The sequence below is a fragment of the Macrotis lagotis genome, chromosome X, assembly GCF_037893015.1.
Source record: "Macrotis lagotis isolate mMagLag1 chromosome X, bilby.v1.9.chrom.fasta, whole genome shotgun sequence".
In the NCBI taxonomy this organism is placed as follows: domain Eukaryota; kingdom Metazoa; phylum Chordata; class Mammalia; order Peramelemorphia; family Peramelidae; genus Macrotis; species Macrotis lagotis.
Window position 1 is genome coordinate 234,791,771 of NC_133666.1, and position 24,658 is coordinate 234,816,428.

A 24,658-nucleotide genomic window follows, 5' to 3' on the forward strand; every position below is an offset into this window, starting at 1 on the left:
TTGATCAAGACCTCATTTTTTCCTTAAGAAAGATGATGTCTTACAGTCTTTCAGATTTTAGCCTATGCCCTATAATCTTTTGAAATAATGCAAAGTTCTCTAAAGGGACAAGAAAATAAGAGAGTCTTAGAATCCTAAATCTACATTGGAAAAAAATATAATTGCCTAACAATATGGGAATGACTAAAAAAACTATGATATATTAATGTAATGTAATTGAAATAGTTAGCACAAGGAATATAAAGAAATCTAGAAAGACCCTTATGATATAATGAAAAACAGTAAAAGCACAATCAGCAGAACTGAATACATACTAATTAGAAGCATTTAAAAAATAAATGAATAAGTATGACTACAAAAAGAAACATGATGGAGATATAGGGAGAGTGAAATTTGGATAATTTTATATATTGAAATAAATTCAAATCTAAATTGTCGATAATTAATTATCTAGTTATTCTGATACTAAATTAAATTAATTAAATTAAAACAAAGTTTGTAATAAATCACAGAAATTATTTAACAATATATATATAATAAATCATAGAAATTATTTAACAAAAAATGAAAATAAAAAGCTAATTAGCACACTGGAAAGAACACTAAGGCTGCAATGAGAAAGACCTGAAGTTCAAATTTGGTGTTAGGAATTTATGAGCTTTGTTACCCAGGAAAAGTCACTTAATCCCATTTCCCCCAATTCTTCATTATAAAGCAATCTGGAGAAGAAAATGACAAAACATTCCAATATCTTTGCCTAGGAAACTCTAAATGAGCTCATGAAGAGTACAACAGCACTGAAACAACTGAAAAATTGCAACAATAAATAAAAATCATGATAACGGTAGCCAAAATCATTGTCTCATGCAAGCACAGGTAATCATTTACTATTAATAATAGAACCAGACAGGTAAGAACTTGCTGCTTTATGAACCCTGGTTGATAGTGTCAGTTTACACCCCTTAGATTATAAACTATTATTTATATTCACTGTCACCTCTTCATTACCTCTTATTCATTCCTCTATCCTTTAAGTTCTTGCATCTGTCACCTTCTCTTATAACACAATATCTAGTAATTTGCCAAATCATGTCATTTTAACCTCAAAGTCTCACATCTAATTCTGTCTTTCTATTCCTAAAGTTAACCACCTTAGTTCAGGTTCTTATAACCTCTTTCCTGGACTCTTGCAAGGACATCTTGATTGATCTATCTCAAATCTCTCCCCATTCCAATTCATCTTCTGTAAATGTGCCAAAATGATTTTCTTCACATTCAGAGTGGGCCATGTTGTTCTTGTACTCATTTTTATTCTGAATAGGATCAAAAACTTCTCTGTTGGTTTTTTTAAAAGCCTACTTAGTTTACTCTTAATTTTTATTACTAGTCTCATTTTACCATTTTTTCCTCATGTATAAGACATACCCTTTTTGAAAAAAATGGACTCTAAAAATTAGGAGCATCTTGTACCGTGATTGTAGATTTTTTTACTTGCATTATCTGCTCTTTCACACTTGCTGTCTTTGTGCTTTCATTGTTTTGGATTTGTAACTGGTATTTTAGATTACGTTTTGCCACATTCTGCCCAGAAATAGCTCACAAAAGACTTTCCTCCAGTGCTGAATTCAAGTTGAAAGTGATCCAGTTTGCAAAAGTGAATGGAAATTGTGCTGCTGAATGTCAGTTTGATCCACCTCCAAATGAGAAAATAATCCAAGACTGGCTAGGAGAAGAAGAAACCAAACTTAAAAACTCCCTTGCAAAAGAAAGTCATGAGAGGCGAGTCAACCAAATGGTCTGATCTAAAGAGGGAATTGAAGAAATGGATTGAAGATCAAAGGGCAAGTAGAATTTCTATGTCCACAAAGATGATTCAGCAGGAGACCAGAAGAATTGATGATGAAAAAGAAGTGAATGATTTCAAAGGAGGACAAAACTAGTGCTTCAGGTTCATGAAACAGAATGGACTAAGCATGTGTCCATGCACCAGACTTGCCCAAAAGATGCCTTAAAGCTATAAACAAAAGTTCCTTGAATCTCATGATGAATAAAATTTGAGTTCAATAACTTTATGTAATACATTTTTTTCCAATTTCAGGGCCCCAAATTAAAGTACATCTTATACCTTGGAAAATATGGTATATTATGTCCTTTTAGACAACTCAGTCAAACTGACTTTCTCCTTGTTTCTCAAACATGGGACTCCATCTCTCCCCCCTCCTCTTCCTTTTCCTCTTTTTTTCGTCTTCCTAACTGCCTATAATATTGTCCTCCTTATCCTACTTAACCTCTTTCTAATTATTAGCCCTTTAAGTGATGATCTCATCACAAAAATGAAGAGAGAAATGTTTTTGTTGTTTAATTTCATCAGAGGGGCAGCTAGGTGGCAAGACCACTGACCTTAGAGTCAGAAGGACAGGAATTCAAATCTGCACTCAGACACTTGAGACTGTGTAACATGGGACAAGTCACTTCAACCTGACTGCCTCACATCCAGGGCTATCTCCAGTCATCCTGGTTCTTATCTGGCCACTGGACTCAGTTGACTCTGAAGGAAAAAGTGAGATGGGTGACTTTGCATAGTCCTCTGTCACTTATTTTCAATTCATTTGCATGTCATAGTATCACATCTGTGATATCATGGTACTCTTTGTTAATAAACAACAATCTTGTGCCAGTAATCCAGTTTCTCTTTACCTCTACCTCAAAGAATTTTCTTCTAAATGCACCTTAAGCATCACCTTTTACCAATGCCTTCCTTAAGCCTTATTTCCCCTCCACTTTACTACTTTTACATATTCTTATTTTATCATTTTACCATATGACTATGTCTAAGTATATGTATAGGTGAGTGCATACGTACATATTTCTTGCTTGTCCTTCATTCTTAAAGAAGGTCATGAAGGATAACAGGGAGCTGATGCCATGACCTGCAAATAAATTGATTTAAATAAGGAGGTTGGGTCTATGCAAAGTCACCAACCTCACTTTTTCCTCCACAGTCATCTGGGTCCAGTTCATATATATGTATACATACACACTTCTCTCCCAAATAAAAGCTCTTTGAAGACAAGAACTTTTGTTTATTTTGCATCAATGCCTTAAGCATAGTAGATGCTTAGTAGAAAGGAATTTGGGGGGAATAATTAATTCATTAAATTCCAGTATATGATTGCTAAGGTAGTAAGATTTTCTGAATACTATTATCAGTGATCAAAATGATGGGTGTGTAAGATTGAATAGTGAGTGTTTTCAAATAATTACCTTATTATAAAAGTGGGCAAAATCAAAGGCACTGTGAAGCACTGTTACAGTGAAATTCATTGACTTTTCATAAAAGTAATCGTAATTTTTATCTTGTTATTTTATGTTCCACTTTGATTCAAATAAGAAGTTAGCTTCCAATGAAATTAGAATAGAAAAAATAAAGCAAAATTTTTAATATTTAGTAAATGAGAGATTATGGCATTGTGGAACTATGATTTACTTGAGTCAGTAAACTAGATTTGAGGCTTACACAAGGGTATGTAATTTTAGATGAGTCACTCAATCGCATAATGATTATAGGTCACAGAGAAGGGATCAACTTGCAAGGAAGAAGGAATTTTCTCCACATGAGTTATATATCAATGTAATCACAGGTCTATTTTTCTTAAGAAATCAGAAATTATTATGCACATTTAAGAGTACTCTGAAAGAAATTGCTTACCATATAATATGGATAAGAACTCTTAAAGAGTTCATATGACACTAATAAACTGTTGGTAGAATTGCGAACTGATACAACCACTTTGACAAACAATCTGGAATTATAACCAAAGATTTACAAAAATGTGTTTACCCTTTGATACAACAATAATACTATCATATCTATTTCCTAAGATCATCAAGGAAAAAAGAACCTATTAATTTGTTCTTTTTGTTTTGTTTTTGGAAGGAAATGGAGTTAAATAACTTGTCCCAAGTCACACATTTAGTAAATATCAAGTGTCTGAGACTGGATTTGAATTCAGCTCCTGCTAACTTCAGGATCAGTGTTCTATTCAAGTTGCTCTGAACTTATTTATTCTAAATTATTTCTGACAACTTTCTTGGTGATGGCAAATAATTGGAAATTGAGGGGATTCTCATAAGTTGAGGAATTACTAAACTAAATACATTGTGGTATACGACTGTGATAATGATATTATTTTCTCTAAGAAATGATGAGCAGGTTGATTTTAGGGGAGAAAAAACCTGGAAAGACTTGCATGAAATAATGAATTGAAATGAACAGAACCAAAAGTACACTGGAAATGGAAACAGTTACATAGTTCAAAGAATAACTGTGAATGATTTACATTCTGAGTATTATAAATAATCAAATCAACTACAAAGGAATTAGAAAGAAATTGCTATCCAAAGAAATAACTGATGAACAGAAGTAGGCATAGTATGGTTTTACATATATGTCTATGTGTATGTGTGTGTATATATACATATATCAAAAGGTAGCCTTATCTAGTGAGGAGTACAGAGGGAGGGAGAGAGACAACTTGGAAGTTAATATTTAACCAAAAAGAATTTAGATTAAAAAAGAAAAATAACAAAGCCATCAAAAAAGTAAATTCTTATCTGAGGTGGAGAACTATAAGTGTGGCATATATAATACAGTTTGCCTTACCCATCAATCCCTACTTCTGAAAATAATATAGGGAGGAATATTTTTATCTCTTTTTCAGAGACTAATTAACTTGTTAGAGTTACTTGTAATTGAATTGCATTTATCTTTTTCCATTTATATTATTATAGTAATTTTTTAAACTCATTCACATAGGTCTTCCCATATTTTTCTGTTTTCAACATATTCTTGGCTATTTTTAATTATTTTCATTTGCTTTTAAACTTAATGAACAATCATAAACTATTCAAAATAAAAGGATTAATATTATTGCTTTTTGTTTTTTTAAAAATGTATTTATTCTACTCCAATATCTCAAAACACAAATAAAAGACAAAAAGTCATCTTCATGCTGTGTTTGAATCACCAAACTACATGAATTTCATTTCATGTAATCTTTGTTCTAAGAGGTAGCATCAAATAAAACTACAAAAATGTTTTTACATTAAACAATACAGTAGAATCTGCCTAATAATGGATAATTCATCAGATGGGCCTGATGGGTTAGATGAAAACCTTAGTACCTGTTCCTTCAATTTGCAGGTGATATTTGTGACTCCAACCCATGTGAAAATGGAGGAATCTGTTTGATGGGACTGGCTGATGAATCTTTTTCCTGTGAGTGCCCAGACGGTTTCACAGATCCCAATTGCTCTAGTGTTGTGGAGGTTGGTAAGTGCAAGATTTGAACACTTTAATGTTTATCTAAGTATTTTCTTTATTTGATATATGCCTTGACTTTGGCTGTGATGTTTTATACATATTTTGTGTAAGTGTTGCTATTTTCTGGGTACTTGGCTGTCTTTTTTTGTGTTAGTTATTACCCTTTTATCCTTTCTTCCCCCCTTCTATTTATTTTCGCTCTATCATATTTATATGTTGATAAATGTAATTTCATTGAAAAAGTCAAGTAAAATTTATTAAGATGTCAAACATTAATAATCACATACAGATCAAATGATTTTATAAAAAGAAAATGTTAACCTCAATTTTATGTAATTTCAAAATCAATTTGTTTGTGAAAAACAGACATTTTATTGAAATAGACTTGAGAGAGCCTATTTAGAATGTCTTAGTGTTTTATGAACGATTCTACCTATATCTTTTCTAATGATATGATCAGGTATAATATTTCCATTAAAGGAATTTGGAAAAAAAAGTCTTTTTCTAAATTTTACTTTGCAAAATATTGGCATGTTATTAAAGATTCCATTCCAATTCAACAAAAATCTGAAATTATTTTTTCCTTCTATGAAATGATTCAATTGTTTGTGAATAAGTGACCCACATTTAGACACATTTATGTTCTAAATTGTTCTCCAGCAAGTATTCTTCCTTTTAAAAATGGCATAATGTAAATTTGAACAAAAAGTTCCCTTCAGATTATAGGCACAGATTTGATCAGAATACTTGAAACATCTCTACTCTTCATGTCAGTTCTGAGGAGAAAAACTTCTCATCTTTGTCATATTCAAGCATTTCAATTTAGTGGTTTAAATTTGTATCACCTACCATAAGGTTTTTGGGCATACTTTAAGAAGTTAAAGTTCTTAGAAAATATGTTTTGAAGCAAAGGAAAAAAAAAGAGAGGGGTTTGCATCATTTGGGAAGATAGCAATCCAGGGTTGTGGCTGACATCCGATCAAGAACAAAAGTATTTGTTCTCTGTATTTTGTCACTTTTTGCTACTTGAATCTTGACCAGATTTGACCAATATGTTTTACCATTACCTTGGTGTTTATCATTATTACTTAAAGAATCACAAAGCTATAGCTGAATAATAGCAATTTCTTTCAATTCAATTCTAAAATAACTCATTCTAAGAATTTTGGCAAGCTACTAGAACCTCGAGGCTTCTCATTATTTTCTATAGAGGGATAGTTATATTCCCTGTGTTAAAATTTTTAACAGGGGGAAGATGGAACAATTAAAGTTCAGAGTTTCCCTGAAGAACCACATTTTCAGGGGAAAATAATGCATGTGTCTGAAGCATGCACATTCTGAGCAGGACATGAATAAATAGGAGAATGAGTGGATAAACATTTTAAAAAACAAAGCAAAGTAAAAGAAATGCATTGAACCCTTAATATGTGTTAAGCGTTGTTATAAATTGAACTGATTTCAAACAAGTCCTTATGACCCATTGTATCTAGATTAAAAAAACAAAACAAAACTCTGGCTCCTGGTAGGATGGAGGCTGCTGCTTGTTTTGGTGTATATCATTATGAAAAATCCAAACAATTTGTTTTAAAGGTTGAGAAATGGTTTTCATTAGATTGTTGTGCTTTTAGGAGCCATTGGTAGGGAAATATTTGTCTCTTATGTCATATTTAAAGGAACAAAAATAAACCATTTTCATTTTATCATAAACCAGAAATTTTTCATGTTCTAAGAAACATGCCATATTCTTTCAGTATAACATGTTGAATTATTATAATTACTTTTTGCAAAATTCAAAATGCATCTCAAAGATAATAGAAAGTAACTTCAGCCCCTTCCCCATACCCCTCCTCCACCCATCTGACTTTTAGCCTTCCAGAGTATATGCCTGAATCTAGTCATATCCAGGTGGGTCCCTCCTTGACTCCCCTCCCTGACTCCTCCTTGCACAAGAAGTGGGCTAGGCTCTCTATAAGATTTGGTCAATCCCACTTCCCAGGTCAAATCCAAGCTGACCTAAGCCCAGTGACATCTTATGATTGTTTCCTTTCCCTTACCTTTTCCCCTTTCTTAACTGTCTGCTGTCCTCCTGAGCCCATCTGTTTTTTCCTTTGCTTAACTTTACCATTTCTATTGAAACTTACTATCTTGCTGCTTAAAAAAAAAACAAAAAACATTAAGCTGTGACTTTTTCTTGTCACCTGTAAACTATTTTTTTAGTAACTTGTGAACATTTTGTAGCAACCTATGAACCTTTGCAGAATGTGTGAATTTAAGTTTAATTCTTTCTTGCTCTTGTGAATCAGAGGCTGGTGATTTCCTCACTTAAAAGAACCACAGTTGTCTCTCTCGGATCTCCCCAACCTAGCTGCTCAAGCAGCATGATCAGGGCCAGTGATTTTTATAGCATGTATCCCTTGAAGGCATAGAAATTATCTATAGGATCCTCGGAAAAATTTATTTAATATATGTTTGAATAATCTTCCCCCAGAGTGTCAAGAGATTGTGGTTCTGTGGAAAATGATGGAATAGTATGTAATAATTTTAACATGTATCTAAAACAATTTTAAAGGAGTTTCAACTTTCTGTAGTATTTGAATTAAATATATTTCTCTTGCATCGAAGAAAAAACTATATGTCTTAATACACACACACACACACACACACACACATATATATATTTATATATATATATATATATATTTATACATGGTTCAAATAAGTAACTTTTTTTCTAATTAAAATGCCCTTTATGTTAGATCAAATTTAAATCCAACTAGTTGGATTTGAAGTTTTAGAAATTAATAAATGAGTATAAAATCTCTTGATTGTTATACCAGTACAGTGCTAGAGCATAGTCAGTAATCCTTCAACTAGTATTTGTTGCCCAAATGAATAAGTGAATAATCAGTAAACAATCAATCAGAGTGCCTTAAGTACTTTTACAAAACCAAACAAAAATAAAAACAACCAAACAACACCAACAAAACTTCTATATTCAAACATTAAACTTGATTATGGGACAAAATATTTTAATCAATTCATTAAAGACAGAAATGTTTTTTCATCTCTACAGTAAGTTAGTATAGTTGGACTTACTCTAGTCAGATAATTATTTCCATGCTCTTAAGTAGGTCCCAGTGCAGAAAACACAGAAGCAAGCTAAGATTTTACACCAACAAACAACATTTGGTGTTTTGAAGATAAGGCCTTAAAAAAAAAAGAAAAGAACACTTGAACTCTTCTAAAGTCCTGATGATAGCTGTGTTTATAGTAATACAGAATCCCCAAAGATGATGGAGAGGTCTTTAAGGTCTGATTTAGCTCAGCATTAAAATTCTAAGATGCTATGAAGTTCTAAGGTCCCTTGTTCCCAGGTTAGTTCATTTCTCAAATTCCAAAGGAATAAAAATATCTCTTCTTGGATGTACTGGAGAAAAAAATATTTTGATCCCAATTTTGAAAATTATTCCTCTCATGCATGGGAAGGAAAATGCAGTCAGACATCTAATCTCCTTATTACAGCACATCTGGAGGCAGAACATTTCAAATGCATGCTATTCTTAGTGATAAAGCCTCTTCATGCTTTACCCTAAACCTTGTTACTTTGCAGTAGCACTACCATGATATTCAAAATCTAGTTAATTCAAAGAGATCCTTATCCAATTTTTGCCATTTTATTCTTTGTTCACTAGATATCAAGTTCCAATTAAGTCTACAACTCTTGTCCCAACTGGTAGACAATGTTTCTTTCATCTAATGTCCCTCTATGCCAAGAAGAATCTTGGACAAACCTAAGTTTGTGTACACTGTCAAAGAGGCAAACCTGTCCCTCCCACAGTACCCCTCATCTTTCTTTTACTTCTTACACATTTATGTAAAAATCTTTACATTTTCTTCCCCTCCCCCAACCCCCTCTAAAGGAAGTTGCCTATTCATTTTGCATTTGTTTGTTTTATTTATCAAGGTTTATTTCTAATAACCCTAGAATTACTTTTTATTTTCCACCTGACTCCTCAAAGATATTAGTCATATGTTTCTCTGAGGACAAAGGAAACTTTTCAAATCTATCTCCTGAAATTTGTCATCTTTAAACGTTTTAATCTTTATTTAGATGTTTATTGAATACAAAAATGTCTCCAGAGTAACAATTGACTGACCTTTGAGTCACTCATCACCGGAATCATTTTTTGTGTATCAATCAGAACTAATAATGGATATTGGTTTGAAAATGGGTGTTAGTAGATCCACTGGAGAGGCCAGTGAGTATCTGCAAAGGCCAGTGAGCCAGGAAGATCTGAATTCTAATTCTACCTCTGATTCTTGCTATTATATGACACTGGGCAAAATAACTTTAAGCTTTCTGTGTTTCAGTTTTCTTTTCTCTAATATGCAAAATAAAAGCATCTACCTCACTCATCCTATTGTTATTATCAAATGAGCTAGCATATATAAATCACTTTGCAAACCTTAAGATGCTATGTAAATGGAAGTTTCTGTCATCATCATCATCATCATCATCATCATCATCATCATCCTATTTCTTTGGGAAAATGAGAGGTTAATAACTTTGTCCTGGGTCAAGCTGTTTCATAAGCAGGACTTCAACCCAATTCTCCCTATTCTGAACTCTCCTCTCTATTCTCTTCTTACAAATAACAATCACAATTTTATACTCTCTTTCTTATGCCAACTTAAGATTTCATTAACATAATGCAGTACAATGGTTTTAATTTATTAGAATTTTCCTCAATTTCTTTTTTTCTGGGAAAAATAAATGTGGCCCTATTAATTATTCTAGAGCTACTAAATATTTTCTTAAAAATATATATTCTAATAATTTTATTTCATGACCTTATTTCACTGGTCATTCTACAATGTCTTTGACTTCTTGAAACTGGTCAGTATCAGAATTCCAAATAGGATGGCATAGATTGACTATGTGTCTTAAAGATTCTCTGGTTATTGATCATACACTGTCAAAATGAAAAAGAATTTGAAAAGATCATTTGGGTTAGGTGAAGCAATTTTTGGATGATTGAACTTTGGATACCAAATGAGAAGATTCTGCAAATTTCACTTAGGTTGGCAGCATACTGAAGGAAATTATAAGAAGGAGATGTCAGTCTCTTTAAGATTGACTTTTGAATGAAGTCGACTGAGTCAAGTCTTCCCTGACATTATCTTAATGAGAGCTGGTCTATAGATCCAAAACTATTTAGCAGGGGTGATTACTGAGCAATTTCCAAGTTGACTACAATCAAAAGGATGAACTATCATCAGTGATACTGAGCCATAATTCATTGTTTTATTTATTTATTTATTTGTTTGTTTTTTTGTTTATTTATTTATTTATTTATTTTTGCTGTAATCAGGGAAGACTCGGTTAGTGCTTATTCAAGAAAAGTGAAGTGGATGGATGGATGTTAAAATGGCATCTGAATAAGTTTTTATATTTTATATTTATTTCCTGAGATTAAAAGTTTTTCATTTGTTTGCTTTATGATACCTCTCTAACTTTATTTGGATGGACCCAAAAACTTAATAACTCTATTAATGAAATGATTTAAAATGTATTTTATGTGTATTGTATATATGTATGTGTATGAAATAGAGACTGAGTATGAGAATGTATTCGTGTGTTTAAGAGGAAAGAAATATACAGATCAAAAGAAATGGAAGGGAATAGAGAGGAGAGAGGAAGATAGAGATAGACAGAGAGGAAAGAGAGAAACACAGAGACAGAGAGATAGATACAGGGAGAGATGAGTGAGAAACAAAGAGAGATAAAGACATTGGAAAGAGAAGAAACAGAAACAATGAGGTTTTTGGTCCCTTTTTCCTTTTAGTGAACAAATCAAATATGCCTCAACATTTTAATCTTTGATCTAATTAAATAGTTGAATAATGATTGTCCTTTACTATAATTGAAAACCAGTGGGAAACTGATCCAACAAATGATCTTTTTAAAGCAAACTACTTAAAATAAAAGGATAGTTGTATTTTTAATATTAAAGAGATTTAGGCTAATTAAAATAAGAAAATATAATTTTGAAATATATTATTAGCTATGGTACTGCATTCAAAACAAAATAGATTGATGATATTTCTTATTTTATTCAATTTAATTCAACTTAACAAACGTGAATTTAAGAGCTACCATGTACAAAGCATAGCTCAGTGGTCTAGGAATACACTAGTAAAATTAAAGATTCTCTGCCTTCTAGGATTTTACATTATAATAGGATATTAAGTAAATATCAAACATTTTGAGGAGGGCGGGAATACTCCTGGGATCAGGAATAGTTTTCCTTAGAAGCTGGCATATGAGCTGAGTCCAGAAGGAAGTAAAGGATTATAAGGCTAAGATGTGAGCAGATATCACATAGGAAAGCACAATGTGGGCAATATAATATTAAAAATTTAATATTAAGTTAATGTAATATGAATAGCAAAGATTATAATGTGAAAGAAGTCTGGACAGGTAGGTTGTTACCAGTGGGTAGGGATCAGAAAAGAAAATTGATGGTGTAATAACCTCCCAGATCCATTCCTCTCAACCATCATTTCTATGACTGTATGGTCATGTTTTGTACTGTTGTGAAATCATTAAAAGGAATCTTTAAGCCTGTTCCTGGACACCAGTTCCCTCCAAATCTTCCGGGTCATTTCAGTTAGCTTGTACCCATCTTTCCTCATAGGACTCCATGCTGAGGACCTGAAGACAAACTCCCACTCTGTCCTTCACCTCCATGCTGTCCTTGGTCAGATCACTCTGGATGAAGGGTAGGAAGAACAAACCAGAAAACTTGTAATAGGACAAAGTGGTTTCATTGGGTACATGAGACCCTTATATATTCTGGTTATTATAAATATTTACAAAGAAAATAATTAACATTTCCAAAGTGTCGATGCTGACAGCAATTCCTGGACTACTTGCTCTTACTGGGTAAAAGATTCATCCAAGCAGTCTCTTTCCCTGACAGTAAAGAACATACTGCAGACCAGTCTTTTAAAAATGACATGTTCTCCGATTGGTAAAATCCTACGCCATTGCTACATATTCTTATCTCCCTGAGTAATTATCAGTGGTAACCTGGTTCTTGAAGGTAATAAGAAATAATTGTTATTATTTATCCCTTTCTACATTTGGGTTTATTAGCTAGCATGATACAATAAAATATTAGTAATTAATCACTGATTAATAATAATACAGTCAACCTTTGGAATCCTACCACTGGGGAAAAAAGATATTGGATTCAAGGTCAGCTTAGCTGCCATCACCTTCTTTAAGCTTTTTTTTGGACTTCTATAGATTCTTTAAACCAGATTGTTTGAACTCTTCAATGCACTTAATCATTTTCTAAGTTATCTACATCTTTCCCTCATTTCTTTTCACTAGAATATAAGCTCCTTGAAAGCAGGGACTATGAAATAGGTTCTCTAATTTTCTTAGAACTTAACATAGTGCCTCTCAGCTCCTCATAAATGCTAATCAAAATAATTCTTAGATAGATAATAATCAAAGCAATCCCAACTATTATTTCTATAAATAACTTACTTTAAAAGGTGAATTTATGTCATGTTCTTCCAGAAAGATTAATATATCCCATTTGGATGGGGGATTTTCTGAGAATGAAAAGCATCATGAGAGTTATTTGGAAATGGGTAATTTTAAACCAAACTTGGTGGTTGCATCCTAAACACAAAAGAACATTACCTAATATTCCCTTTAGCAATGGATAACCTTACTTGAGAACAATTTAATGATCCATTGTGAAGTGATTAGTTTGGAGGCTAGTAGATTGTTATAATATTCAAATACTATAAAATCATGTTTAGTAAACATACACCTTCTTTGGGCTTGTCTGGGACAATATAATCAAATAGATGCTGATGGACTGTCTCATAATGTAAATTATGAAAAGGGCAATTTAGTCTAGTCTCTGAGGATAAACATTCTGCAGAAGTAAATATAGACCTTTGATTGTAAATATCTACTTTGAATGATGGGAGGACAGGCTTAGATTAACTGGAATGGGGATATTCAGGGAAAGCTTAAGGAGTTCTAACAAAAGGGAGGGTGTAGGTAAAGAAGTTTATAATAATTTACTAGTAGCTATTCACAACTTTTTGAAACATGAAGACTCTTTTTAAATGTCACAAAGTTTCATGCACCTCATGATAATTATTTTCCATTAGTGACTACTGAATAAGAAAATACATGTTTAATATGAACTTCTTGAGATAAAGTCATGATCCTGCAGAGAGTCAGAACCCACAGATTGGAAGCAATGGAAGAAAGGACAATACATGTATTGCCTTTCAGATTCACTGGGAATAGAATAAGAATTAAAAAATGAGCTTTCTCTTAGTCAATGCTACCTATAATTTGAGAAGATACTTTTACCCACTCCTTTGCAGAAGTCAGTGGTTTCACAGACTAGGGACAATAGGACATGGAAAAGAAATTAAAGGCATAGTGTCCATCAAGAAGAAAATGAGTGAACATGGTCATTTCTTTGTATGAGTTTGCTTATATATTAATAATAAACATTAAAAACAATAGTTGGAGAAAGCTACATTTACCTACTCAGGTTACTGATTTTAGTCTTTGAAAGCTATCTAGAGAAATACAAGGATAAATAATTTCCTCAATTTAAAGTTCAGTCTTTATTATCCAACCATTTTGAAATCAGGTTTTCCTGGGTTCAAGCAAGTTTTCTATCAACTACTATTAAAATGTCCAGATAGTTTTTGGACAAATTTCTATTCAACCATGTGTCCCCCCAATGGTGTTGTTCTCTTGAATCCAAGTGTAGAATTTTACATTTGTATACACTTTATGATATCTTAATTGCCACATCTCATGTTATATTCTCAGTGCTCATCCTTTTCAGTTTTTGCTACATTTATACTGTTGACCACTTCCCATTCTTGGATATACACTCTGCTTTGGATGTTCAAGACACTCTTTTTCTCAATTCAGATTTTTGTCTGGCCATGACTTCTCTTTTTTGATGGCTCATTATTTATATTGTCCTCCTTAACTTTAGGGTTTTTTTCCAAAATTTTGCCCAACCTTCTTTTCTTCCTTCTTTTAGTAATCTCATCAGTTCTTTTCTTCTTTCAGTAATCTCAGTAGCTCCATAGATTTACCTATTATTTGGGTGCAGAGGATACATCCATCTATCTGTCTGTCTATCTATCTATCTATCTATCTGTCTGTCTGTCTGTCTGTCTAATCTATCTATCTATACATATACATATACATATACATATACATATACATATACATATACATATACATATACATATACATATACATATACATATACATATACATATATATATCACCTCTTTATCTGGTTAATTATGTACCTATGGATACCTGTCTATAAATAGAAAAAACTGATGATTAGACAGATAGATAGCTTTCTTCTAATCCCCAATATCTTCTTTGAATTTCAGTTCCAAAAATACAATTGCCTAATACACATTTTAAATTATGTCCTAAAGATATCTCAAATGTAACACGTCCAAAATGAATTCAAAGAATTTTCCCACAAATCCTCTTTCTTCTAAACTTTCCAATTCTTGTTGAAGGTACCACAGTCCTTCCAGTTTTCCATTCTAATTCCAGTTTTCATATTACCTCAAATTCTCACTCTCCCTCACCCCACACATCCATTGTCAAATATGCATCTTTCTACCTCCACACAAACTCAAGAATCTATATCTTCTTTCTACTCATAAATCTATTACCTTAATTCAGGCACTAATTGCCTCTCAATTAGAGTATTCCAATGTCTTCCTAATTGTTTTTCTTACCTGAAATGCCTCCCCACTTCACTCTATTCTATACACTGCTATCAATCTAATTTTCTTTAATCACTGATTTTGCCATTTGACTCCCTTACTTTATAAATTTCTTTGGCTTTTAATTGCAATCCAGCCAAATTGACCTTCTCTGTGATCCTCATACCTGATGCTGCATCTCATATCTCTGTACCTATGCACTGACTATCCCTGAGGTCTGAAATTTCTTCCTTATCTCTATCTTAAAGAGCCACTGTATTAATTGAGAATACAGCTCCAACACAATCTTCTGAATGAAGTGTTTCCTGATCTCCAGTATCTTTCTGAAACTATGTTTCGATTAACCATTGCATGTGTTTGTATTTTTGCTTTATATTTATGCTCTCCTTTCTGCCTCTCCCTCTCTCCCCCCTCTCTCCATATACATATATATGTGTGTGTATATATACACACATATATATGTATTTGTAACCCCAACACCTAGCCAATAAGCTGGCTCTTGATAGATGTTTTTTGATTGATTAATTAATTGATAATACATTGTAGGGTTTTAAACATACTTAATTTTCATCTATATTTCCATCTACTAAATTCTACCCCATCTAGTTATCATCCACTGGCTTAAATATATGACCAGATGATAATGAGTTATACTTCAGGTTTCTCTTTTCCTGAATAAATAATTTCTTTTTGAGTTTTCTTATGTGTTTATACTGCTTTAGAAGAAGAAAAAAGGTTCTTTTTTAAAAAAAAATTAATTATCTTGGTTGCTATCAGCAGGAATTCCTAGAAGAAAGCATTAACTCCAGGGGGATGAGTTTGAAGGATGAACTGAAAGGGCTTGAGTTTGACACATTAGTGCAAATGAATGCTAATTACTAACTCAGTGGATTTAGCAAAGGTTGAAAGGTGAGGTAGTGACCAGACTGACATAAAAGAAATATTTCTAACAGCTTTCTTCTCCTTTCCACCCAGAGAAGTCCTTTTCATTGTGAGTACTTTGTATTATATAAGAAACACAGGGAAGAAATGATAACTGTCATCAAATATTAACCTGGGTTCATGTTAAGGAGTGCATAAATTTATTCCACATCACTCTAGAGGACAGAATGAAGACTGAAAGCATCCAGAACAGCAGATATTTAACTCAGTATAAAAACTTGTCCTTAACAATGCTTTATATATGTATATGTAGGTATCTCACATATAATGGTTTTAATTTCTCACAAAAATACAAAAAGATACATATTTATATGCACATACAAAAAGGAGCACTGAGGCTATGAGAAGTTGAATGACTATTCAGAAATCTCATAGATCCTAAGTGTCAGAGGTAGGACTGAAATACAAATTTTCTGATTCTAAGGCTAGAGTTCTAAAGAGCACAAGTTTTCAAATAAGGAGATGGATTGCCTTGTGAGTTCACATTTATATAATATAATGATTTGAAAAGGACTTTATAATATGAATCAGTGCATAGAACATAGGCCCTGGAATCAAGAAGACCTCAGTTCAAATGCAGCTGCAAACACGAGTTGGGTGACTGGACAAATCACTTAACCTCTATTTATCTTCATCCGCTGATAAAGAAAATGACAAACTATTCTCTTATCTTTTGCAAGAAAACCCTTGGACAGTCTGGGCCAGGGAGTCATAAAGAGTCGGACATGACTGAATGAATGAACAACAAATTGGGGCAAGTAGGTGGCACAGTGGATAGAGCACCAGGTTTGGAGTCAGGAAAACCTGGCTTCAAATCTGGCCTCAGATAGTTACAACTGTGTCACCCTAAGTAAGTCACTCAATCCTATTTGCCCCAACTTCTGCATACATAAAATGAGTTGGAGAAGGAAATGGCAAACCAGTCCAGTATCTTTGCATTGAAAATCAAAAATGGATCTATGACGTGTTAGACAGAACTAAAAAAAAAAAAAATACTGTACTACAACACCTTGTGTTTGATATCTCATTTGATCCTCATAATCCAAAGAAGTAGGCATTTTTATTGTTATCATTATTATTTTACAAATGAGAAAACTAAGAATCAATGAGCTTTAATGACTTTCTCAGAATTACATAATAGTGTCTGAGGCAGGTTTTATCCTTCGGTCATATTGTCAACAAGTATAAACCAACAAGGGACTTCCAATAGAACATGAACTTTTAGGTGAGATTTGAAGGGAAAAAAAAGACACAGATTAAGTTTTGAGAGACTCTTAGGCATGGGAGTAACAAAGTTACTATAAAAGGAATATAGTTAGAAGCAATAACTTGTACACAGCACTTTAAGGAAGGACATATGAAGGAAGATGCTATATGCATCCAGAGAAAGCTCTGATAAATAGGAATATGTATAGAATTATTTTACATATACATCCATATTTGAGTTATCTCTAGGGGGAAAAAGGCAAAAAATGAACATAACCAACTTTATTATATACTTAAAAGAAATAGTAAGTTTTACATAATAGACTTGCAGTTTTATGTACAATTATATTTTTTCTTTGACTATTATGGAAATGTTTATTTTTGTTTCATAAATTAAAAATAAAAAGTAAAAAAATTAAAAATTCAATTACATGGAGGAATGTAAAAAATAAAAAGACAGACAAGGTAATAAGTGTCCTGGTTAAAAAGTCCCATCAAAACCTCTATAGGAAAGCCACCAGGTTTTGTTTTGTTTTGTTTTGTTTTTATTAAATATCAAGGATAAGGAAGGAGTGGGGGAAGTTAGGTTTGACATAATTAATCTTTAGGAATATCACTATGTTAGCACCTGAGTGGAGGATGGACTAGAATAAGAAGAGAATTGGGTTTGGAAGAACATCAAGTTCAGTTTGCTCTCCATAATAATACTTAGCTGCTCAGGTACAAAATTCCCTATGATTTGAAATGCTCAGTCACACCTATTTTTTTGAAGGATGTTATAGAAAGAGTTCTTGCACTCATGGAGGTTTCAGTTCTGTGTTCTTTTTATTATTCTAAATTCTTTAGATCATGCTTTATGAGTGGGAGGTTTACCTGTATTATGGCTGGAAGATGGAGGAAGAATTTTAGCCCAGGATTGAAATTAAGAACTGCCAAGCCAAGGTCCCCAAAGTTAAAAAGCCTAGACATGAGACCCTGTTTGCAAAGATTCTATTTCTTTGTACAAATACATTATCTTAAAATTAAGTGTGTCCACATGTTTTTTGTATCTGTGGAGTTCACTAAAGACATTTCAATTAAGGAAAAAATTTAGCCCAAGGAGACTAGTTTTGCAGATAGGAAAATTACACTGTCAATGTGATTTGATTTACACCAGAATATGGCTAAATTGACGATATTTTAAAAGGAGGGCCTAATGACTCTGAAAAGGAGGCACTTAATTTCAGTCTCTAGCTAGCAGGAAAAAAAGAAACATCTGTAGCAGTCATTAACTCACTGAAAAACCAAGTCAAGGACACATTAGCTTAGTTCAGCTATTCCTAGGCAAGCAAAGATCAGCTCCATCTTGCTCATAGATTTGAGAACAATTTCAATCGTGTAGAGAAAATGCAGCCCAACCAAAAGAAAATGGGCGCACATATATACATATACATATATGTTAATCATTTAGATTATGAGAATTTTTTGTTTTAGATCCATCAGATAACCTCTTTAGGAATTCAGAGAATCTGGCACGGATTTATCACTTTCTATCGATTTACAGAGGTGAGACCGGAGAGAGGTCATCTAATCCAAACTTCTGACTAATTAATGTATATATTCTAGAATAGTAGCTATATAAAATATATAAATAAATATAACTGCTTCGAATATAAATAGCCATATGCTTCATTTATAAAATATAACAATTCTTGATTTTTAAAATTGTCAATATGTTAAAGTTTTGTGAAAGTTTTTGTGAAAGACTAAATAAATGAACCATTTAAGTTCTACAATGTACAAAGTTCTGGGAATACAATACAGTTCCTGCTATCAGAGTGATCATATTTTATTAGAAAAACTAACAGATATAGAAAAGTTTAGCTCCAAGTTAGATGGAAAGGTACCCTGGTGCCTTAGGATAGAACTTTAAAACAAATGCCATATCCATAAATAAAATCACATGGATATATGTGGTTGAATAACTTAACAATGCCAAACTAAGGCCTTTAGTGGCAAGAATTTTCTTTTCTGTCACTTACAAAAGCAGTTGCAAGGTTGCACTTCCATAGATGTTCTTTCCCAAGATGATGACAGCAGGCAGTTGACCGGAAGTATTGCTATTGTCAAATATTGCTATTCAGGATCATGGAATGTTGCCAAGGAGTATGAGGGAGTTTGTATTCAAGTAGTGATGGTAGATTGACTTGGCTAACACATAGTGCTTCCTGGATCTTCCTAGGGGTGCCTTTCAACTTTAGCTAATCTAGCTTGTCTGCCCTGTGAGGGGCAGTTGCTAGGGATAGTTGCCTTAATCTGTAGAAGTTACTTTCCCAGAGGATGACTGTAAAAACTAGTGGGGAATGGGGTAGCTGGACAGAACACTGGCCCTAGAATCAGGAGGACCTGAGTTCCAATCCAACCTCAGACAATAATTGCCTAGCTGGGTGACCTGGGGCAAGTCACTTAACCCCATTGCCTTAAATAAAATTTTTAAAAAAGGACTAGGGGGAAGTAGAATCGATAGTATAGATGAGGTCCCACCAGTTTTCTAGGGCTTAACTTTTCCATAAATATAGGCTAGCCCATGTAAATGATATTGAGTTTCTTATCCAGAATATGATGAATGTTCATGATTCCCACTGGTTATTTTTATATTATTAGTGTATTACATCATCTGTTGATGGTAGATGTTCAGCAGTTATTACAAGTGATGATTAGGAAGGTGGGGTTCTTCTCCACAATGATGGCCTCAGTGGCTGGAATGGAAGAAGGTCAAGTTGTTTAGCGGACATTGGTATGTCAAATACTTTTGAACTCATGATCCTGAGCTGTTTCCATAAAGATCTGAGTTGAGATGGTGGTTTTACTTGCCAGGTATATGCTGCCTCTTGTCATTTCCGCAAGGTGACCTACTGGGTTCAATTAGCTGACTTGACTATTCATATGTGCATACAGTCATATGGGTATATGCAGAAAATTGAAAGGACCATGAAGGCAAGAACCATATTCAACCACACTTTAAATAGCTTAAAGTATACAAAGAAGTACTCTATATATTTACTAAACAGTTGAAGGAATAGATGAATGAATTGATACATATCTTAAATATGACTTGGTATGGTCAAAGAATTCATCAACTAGTGGTTGCTCTTCTAGGACTAAGTTTTTCCATATATAAATAGGTTGATTTATGTAAAGACATTGAATTTATTGTCTAGAAGATGATTAATTTTCATTATTCCCAGTGATTATCTTATTTTAATATTAATAATGTAGTATATCATTTATTGTTTAGATTAGAAAAGTACAAGAAATTCAGTGTTCAGCTCTAAAATATGACAAAACTAGAGTTACTTCCTTTTTTGGTTTTTGCAGGGTAGGTTAAGTGATTTGCCCAAAATCACACAGCTGGGTAATTATTAAATGTCTGAGACTGGATTTGAACCTAGGTCCTCCTGATTCCAGGGCTGTTGCTCTATCCACTGCACCACCTAGCTACCCCCTTAGAGTTACTCCCTTTAACCTGAATCATTGAGCAAAATTTTGAAAATATTTCAGACAAGTAGACAGAAATGAAATTCTATTTACAGACTTCTTTGAAAAACCACAATAAAGATCATTAGAAGTCAGTCTTCTGCAATCAATTGATAACAGTAATCTGATTTTCTTCAGGTCAGAAATCATCCAGTTTTATCTTATATACCACTTATTGGAAGTAGAAATACAAGCTATTTGGTCTTTTTTCAACATAAATTTTTAAACACTTACTTTGGGCAAATTATTATGAGTGTCACGGATACAAAATCAAAAACCCAAAACATAAACAGTGAGTTTATGATTAATAATGTGATGTGTTCCCTCACATCAATGAACTTATAGCCTACTACACAAATGACTAGACTACAAAAACTGCATAAGGAATAAAGAATGAACCTGTGATTAACTTGGTAAAGGAAGCACCTTATGAAGAACTTCTCAAAAATTCAATTTGGCACCTTCTTTAAAATTTATAGTCTTAGACAGTTACCTAAAGCATCAAAGCTTAAATAACTTTTCCAGGTTAGTAGCAGGAGAATTTGAATGTAAGTCAGAAGTCACCTATTTATTATTACATAGGTAATTACTCTTCGGATGAAATACATGATATACTACTAGAGTTCTGAATAAACAAATATTGCTTCTAATCAAGGCACCAGCTAAGGGAACATAAGCTTTTTGAAATCGATCTTGATGGACAACTAGATTAATTAGTAGTTTGGGGGTCCAAGATGCAGAAAATGCAGCAAATGCACACAGATAAGAAAATGATGTTGTTGATTTTCCATTTTTTCACAGATTTTTGAATGCTATTTTATTTTTCAATTACATATAAAAATAATTTTCAACAATCTTCTTTTTGCAAACTTTTGAGTTTCATATTTTTCTGTCTTTTTTCCTTCCTTCCCCCAATGCAGCAAGTAATCTGATAAAGGTTATACATGTGCAATCATGTTTAAGGTATTTCAGATATATTATTTCAGATATATATTTATATATAATATTCACATATTATTTAAAATATATTACTCATGTTGTGAAAAAAGAAGTAGAAATAAAAGGGAACAAACCATGGAAAAAGGAAAAGCATATAAAACAAGTTTTAAAAGTGAAATACAGTATTCTTTGGTCTGTATTCAGACTCTATATTCTTTTCTCTCTCTGAATAAGGATGACATTTTCCAAAAGATTTTTAGAATTGTCCTTGATCACCAAAATGCTGAGAAGAGCTAAGTTTGTCATAGTGGATAATTACAAAATTTTGCTATTAATGTATACAATGTTCTCTTGCTCACTTCACTCAACATTGGTTCATGAAAGTCATTCCAGGCTTTTCTGAAGTCTGCCCATTCATGATTTCTTCCTGAACAATGGTATTCCATCGCATTCAAATACTATAATTTGATGTGCATCCCCTCATTTTCCAATTTTTCTACCACTACAAAAATTACTGTTAAAACATTTTTGTACATGTGGGTCTTTTCTTGTGCTTTATGATCTTTTTGGAATATATACCTAGGAGTGGTATATTGTTGGATCAAAGGCATATTGTTTGATCAAAGGATCAATTGCTTTCCAGAATGGTTGGATCAGCTCACAACTCCACAAATGGTGCATCAGTATCTACCTTTTCCCACATTCCCAACAGCAATGATCATTTTCCTTTTTTATCATTGTAACCAAGCTGATATGTGTGAGATCATAGATCAGAGTTGTTTGAATATGCATTTCTCTAATCAATAATAATTTCTCAGCTTTCTGCATTCTTTCTAATCTTGGTTGCTTTGATTTTAATTGTACAAAACCGTTTTAAATTTTATTCAATAAAATTATCCATTTTGTATTTTATAATCTTGTTTCTTTTTTGGTCATAAATCCTTCCCTCTCCATAGATATGACAGATAACTATTGCTTGTTCTCCTAATTGGTTTATGGTATCATCCGTTAAATTTAGATTCTGAACTCATTTAGACCTTATTTTGGTATAAATGTGAGATCTGTGCCTAGTTTTGCCACACTAATTTCTATTTTTCCTAGCAGTTTATGTCAAATAGTGAGTTCTTATCCCAAAGGGTGCAGTCTTTTCTGTCACTTACAAAAGCAGCTGCAAGGCTGCACCTCCATACATGTTCTTTCCCAAGATGATGACAGCAGGCAGTTGACCAGAAGTATTGCTATTCTCAAATATTGCTATTCAGGATCGTGGAATGTTGTCATTTACTATAGTCATTTACTATTGCTTCTTTTGTATCTAATCTATTCCACTGATATCTCTATATTTTAGCCAGTACCAAAAACTATTGATAACTGATGCTTTCTAATCTAGTTTTAGATCTGATATGGCTACTCCTTAGGTAGCATAGTACATAGAGTGCTGCACCTGGAATAAGGAGGACTTGTCCTTCGTTCTTGAAGAGGACCAGTGATATCAGGAAGGTGATTATTTTTGACTTGCAAGTAAATTATATTTACATGAATCAGGTTTGAGTAAAGTCATCAACCTCACTCTCTCCTCCAGAGTCATTTATTTCCAGTGGCAAGACAGATCAGGAAGACTGGAGATGATATTTGTTGACCTTAGTAAAGAATTAAAATAATATGTATTAACCTCCAGAGTTTGACCTAATATGTAACAAATCAAATTAGACTAATATGTGTTATCCTTCAGATAAGATAGAGCAAATGGAATTAGGTTAACATAAACATTTATTAGGTTCTCTCACCTTCTGGTCATTCATGCATGTGTGGAGTCTGATTAAGAACTAGACCCTCAGTGGAATTTTGAAGGAACAAATTTTTATAGCAGCATAAATCAGAAGGTGGGATCTGATAAAGCTCCTTTGCTTGTCCATCATGTAAGTGGCCCTTAACTCAGAATGTCATATAATGTCATAGTCATTAGGAGTAGAAAGTTTGTTCCTTTGGTCAAAGAGTTATTCTCAGAAATTCCATTAGGGCAGGAGGTGTGTTCCCTCCCAACTCAGGACCTTTGTGCCCTATCAGTTATGCTAAAGACCACCACAAAGCATGGGAATCTTCTCCCTCCACAATTTTGGCATCATTCAGTGACTACTGATACAATGGGGAGATTCATATTTGTTACAAGCAAATAAAGTTCATGGTATTTTTTCAATGACTTTGTCATCCCAATGCAGTAGGAGACTTTGGTTTTTTTAACCTAAGATCTTTTCAAAGTCTTTTTGTCTAAGGCAGCACTCATTCATCCATTAAGGCTAGGTTAGAAATTAGGCAAAGGATGAAATGTTTTTCCCTACTCAAAACAATTAATATGAGAAAGGAAAATCCTCAGAATTTCTAACCCAGAACAGAATAAATTGCCATTTACACTTGCTCTGAGCCAACAAAACCTAAATAATGACCTACTGAGGCATGTGATCAATTATTGGGCACAGTGATTTGAGAATAAGGCATGGTCAAATAACTCTTTTTGAATCATAATGTCAGTTATTCTCATCAAGAATAAATAACAAAGAACAGTAATCAGTCAGTGGACCCAGATTGCTCTGGAGGAGAGAATGTAGTTGGTGACTTTACACAGTCCTTTCTCACTTAAATCTAACTCACTTACAAATCAAGACAGGACCTTCTGGATGTCATTGGTCCTCTTCAGGAGGTTAGCTGGGTGGTACAGTACACAGAGCACTGGTCTTGAAATCAGGAGGATGAGTGTTTGAATCCAGTCTCAGATAATTGACATTTAACATCTGTGTGACTTTGGGCAAGTCAATTGACCCTGATTGCCCCTCATCCAGGGTACCTCCTGTCATCCTGATTCCTATCTGGCCACTGGGCCCAGATCACTCTGAAGGAGAAAGTGAGGCTGGTGACATA

At 33.2% G+C, this 24,658-nt stretch overlaps 1 protein-coding gene across 1 annotated transcript in view; it reads left to right on the top strand.

The window, feature by feature from the left end:
• Window positions 1-24,658, top strand: part of EDIL3 (EGF like repeats and discoidin domains 3) — a 629,614-nt gene that overhangs the window by 138,460 nt on the left and 466,496 nt on the right. Inside the window, exon 2 of the mRNA XM_074207740.1 lies at window positions 5,204-5,332. Coding sequence (XP_074063841.1) covers window positions 5,204-5,332 — 129 coding nt within the window. The remainder of the gene's footprint in view (window positions 1-5,203; window positions 5,333-24,658) is intronic.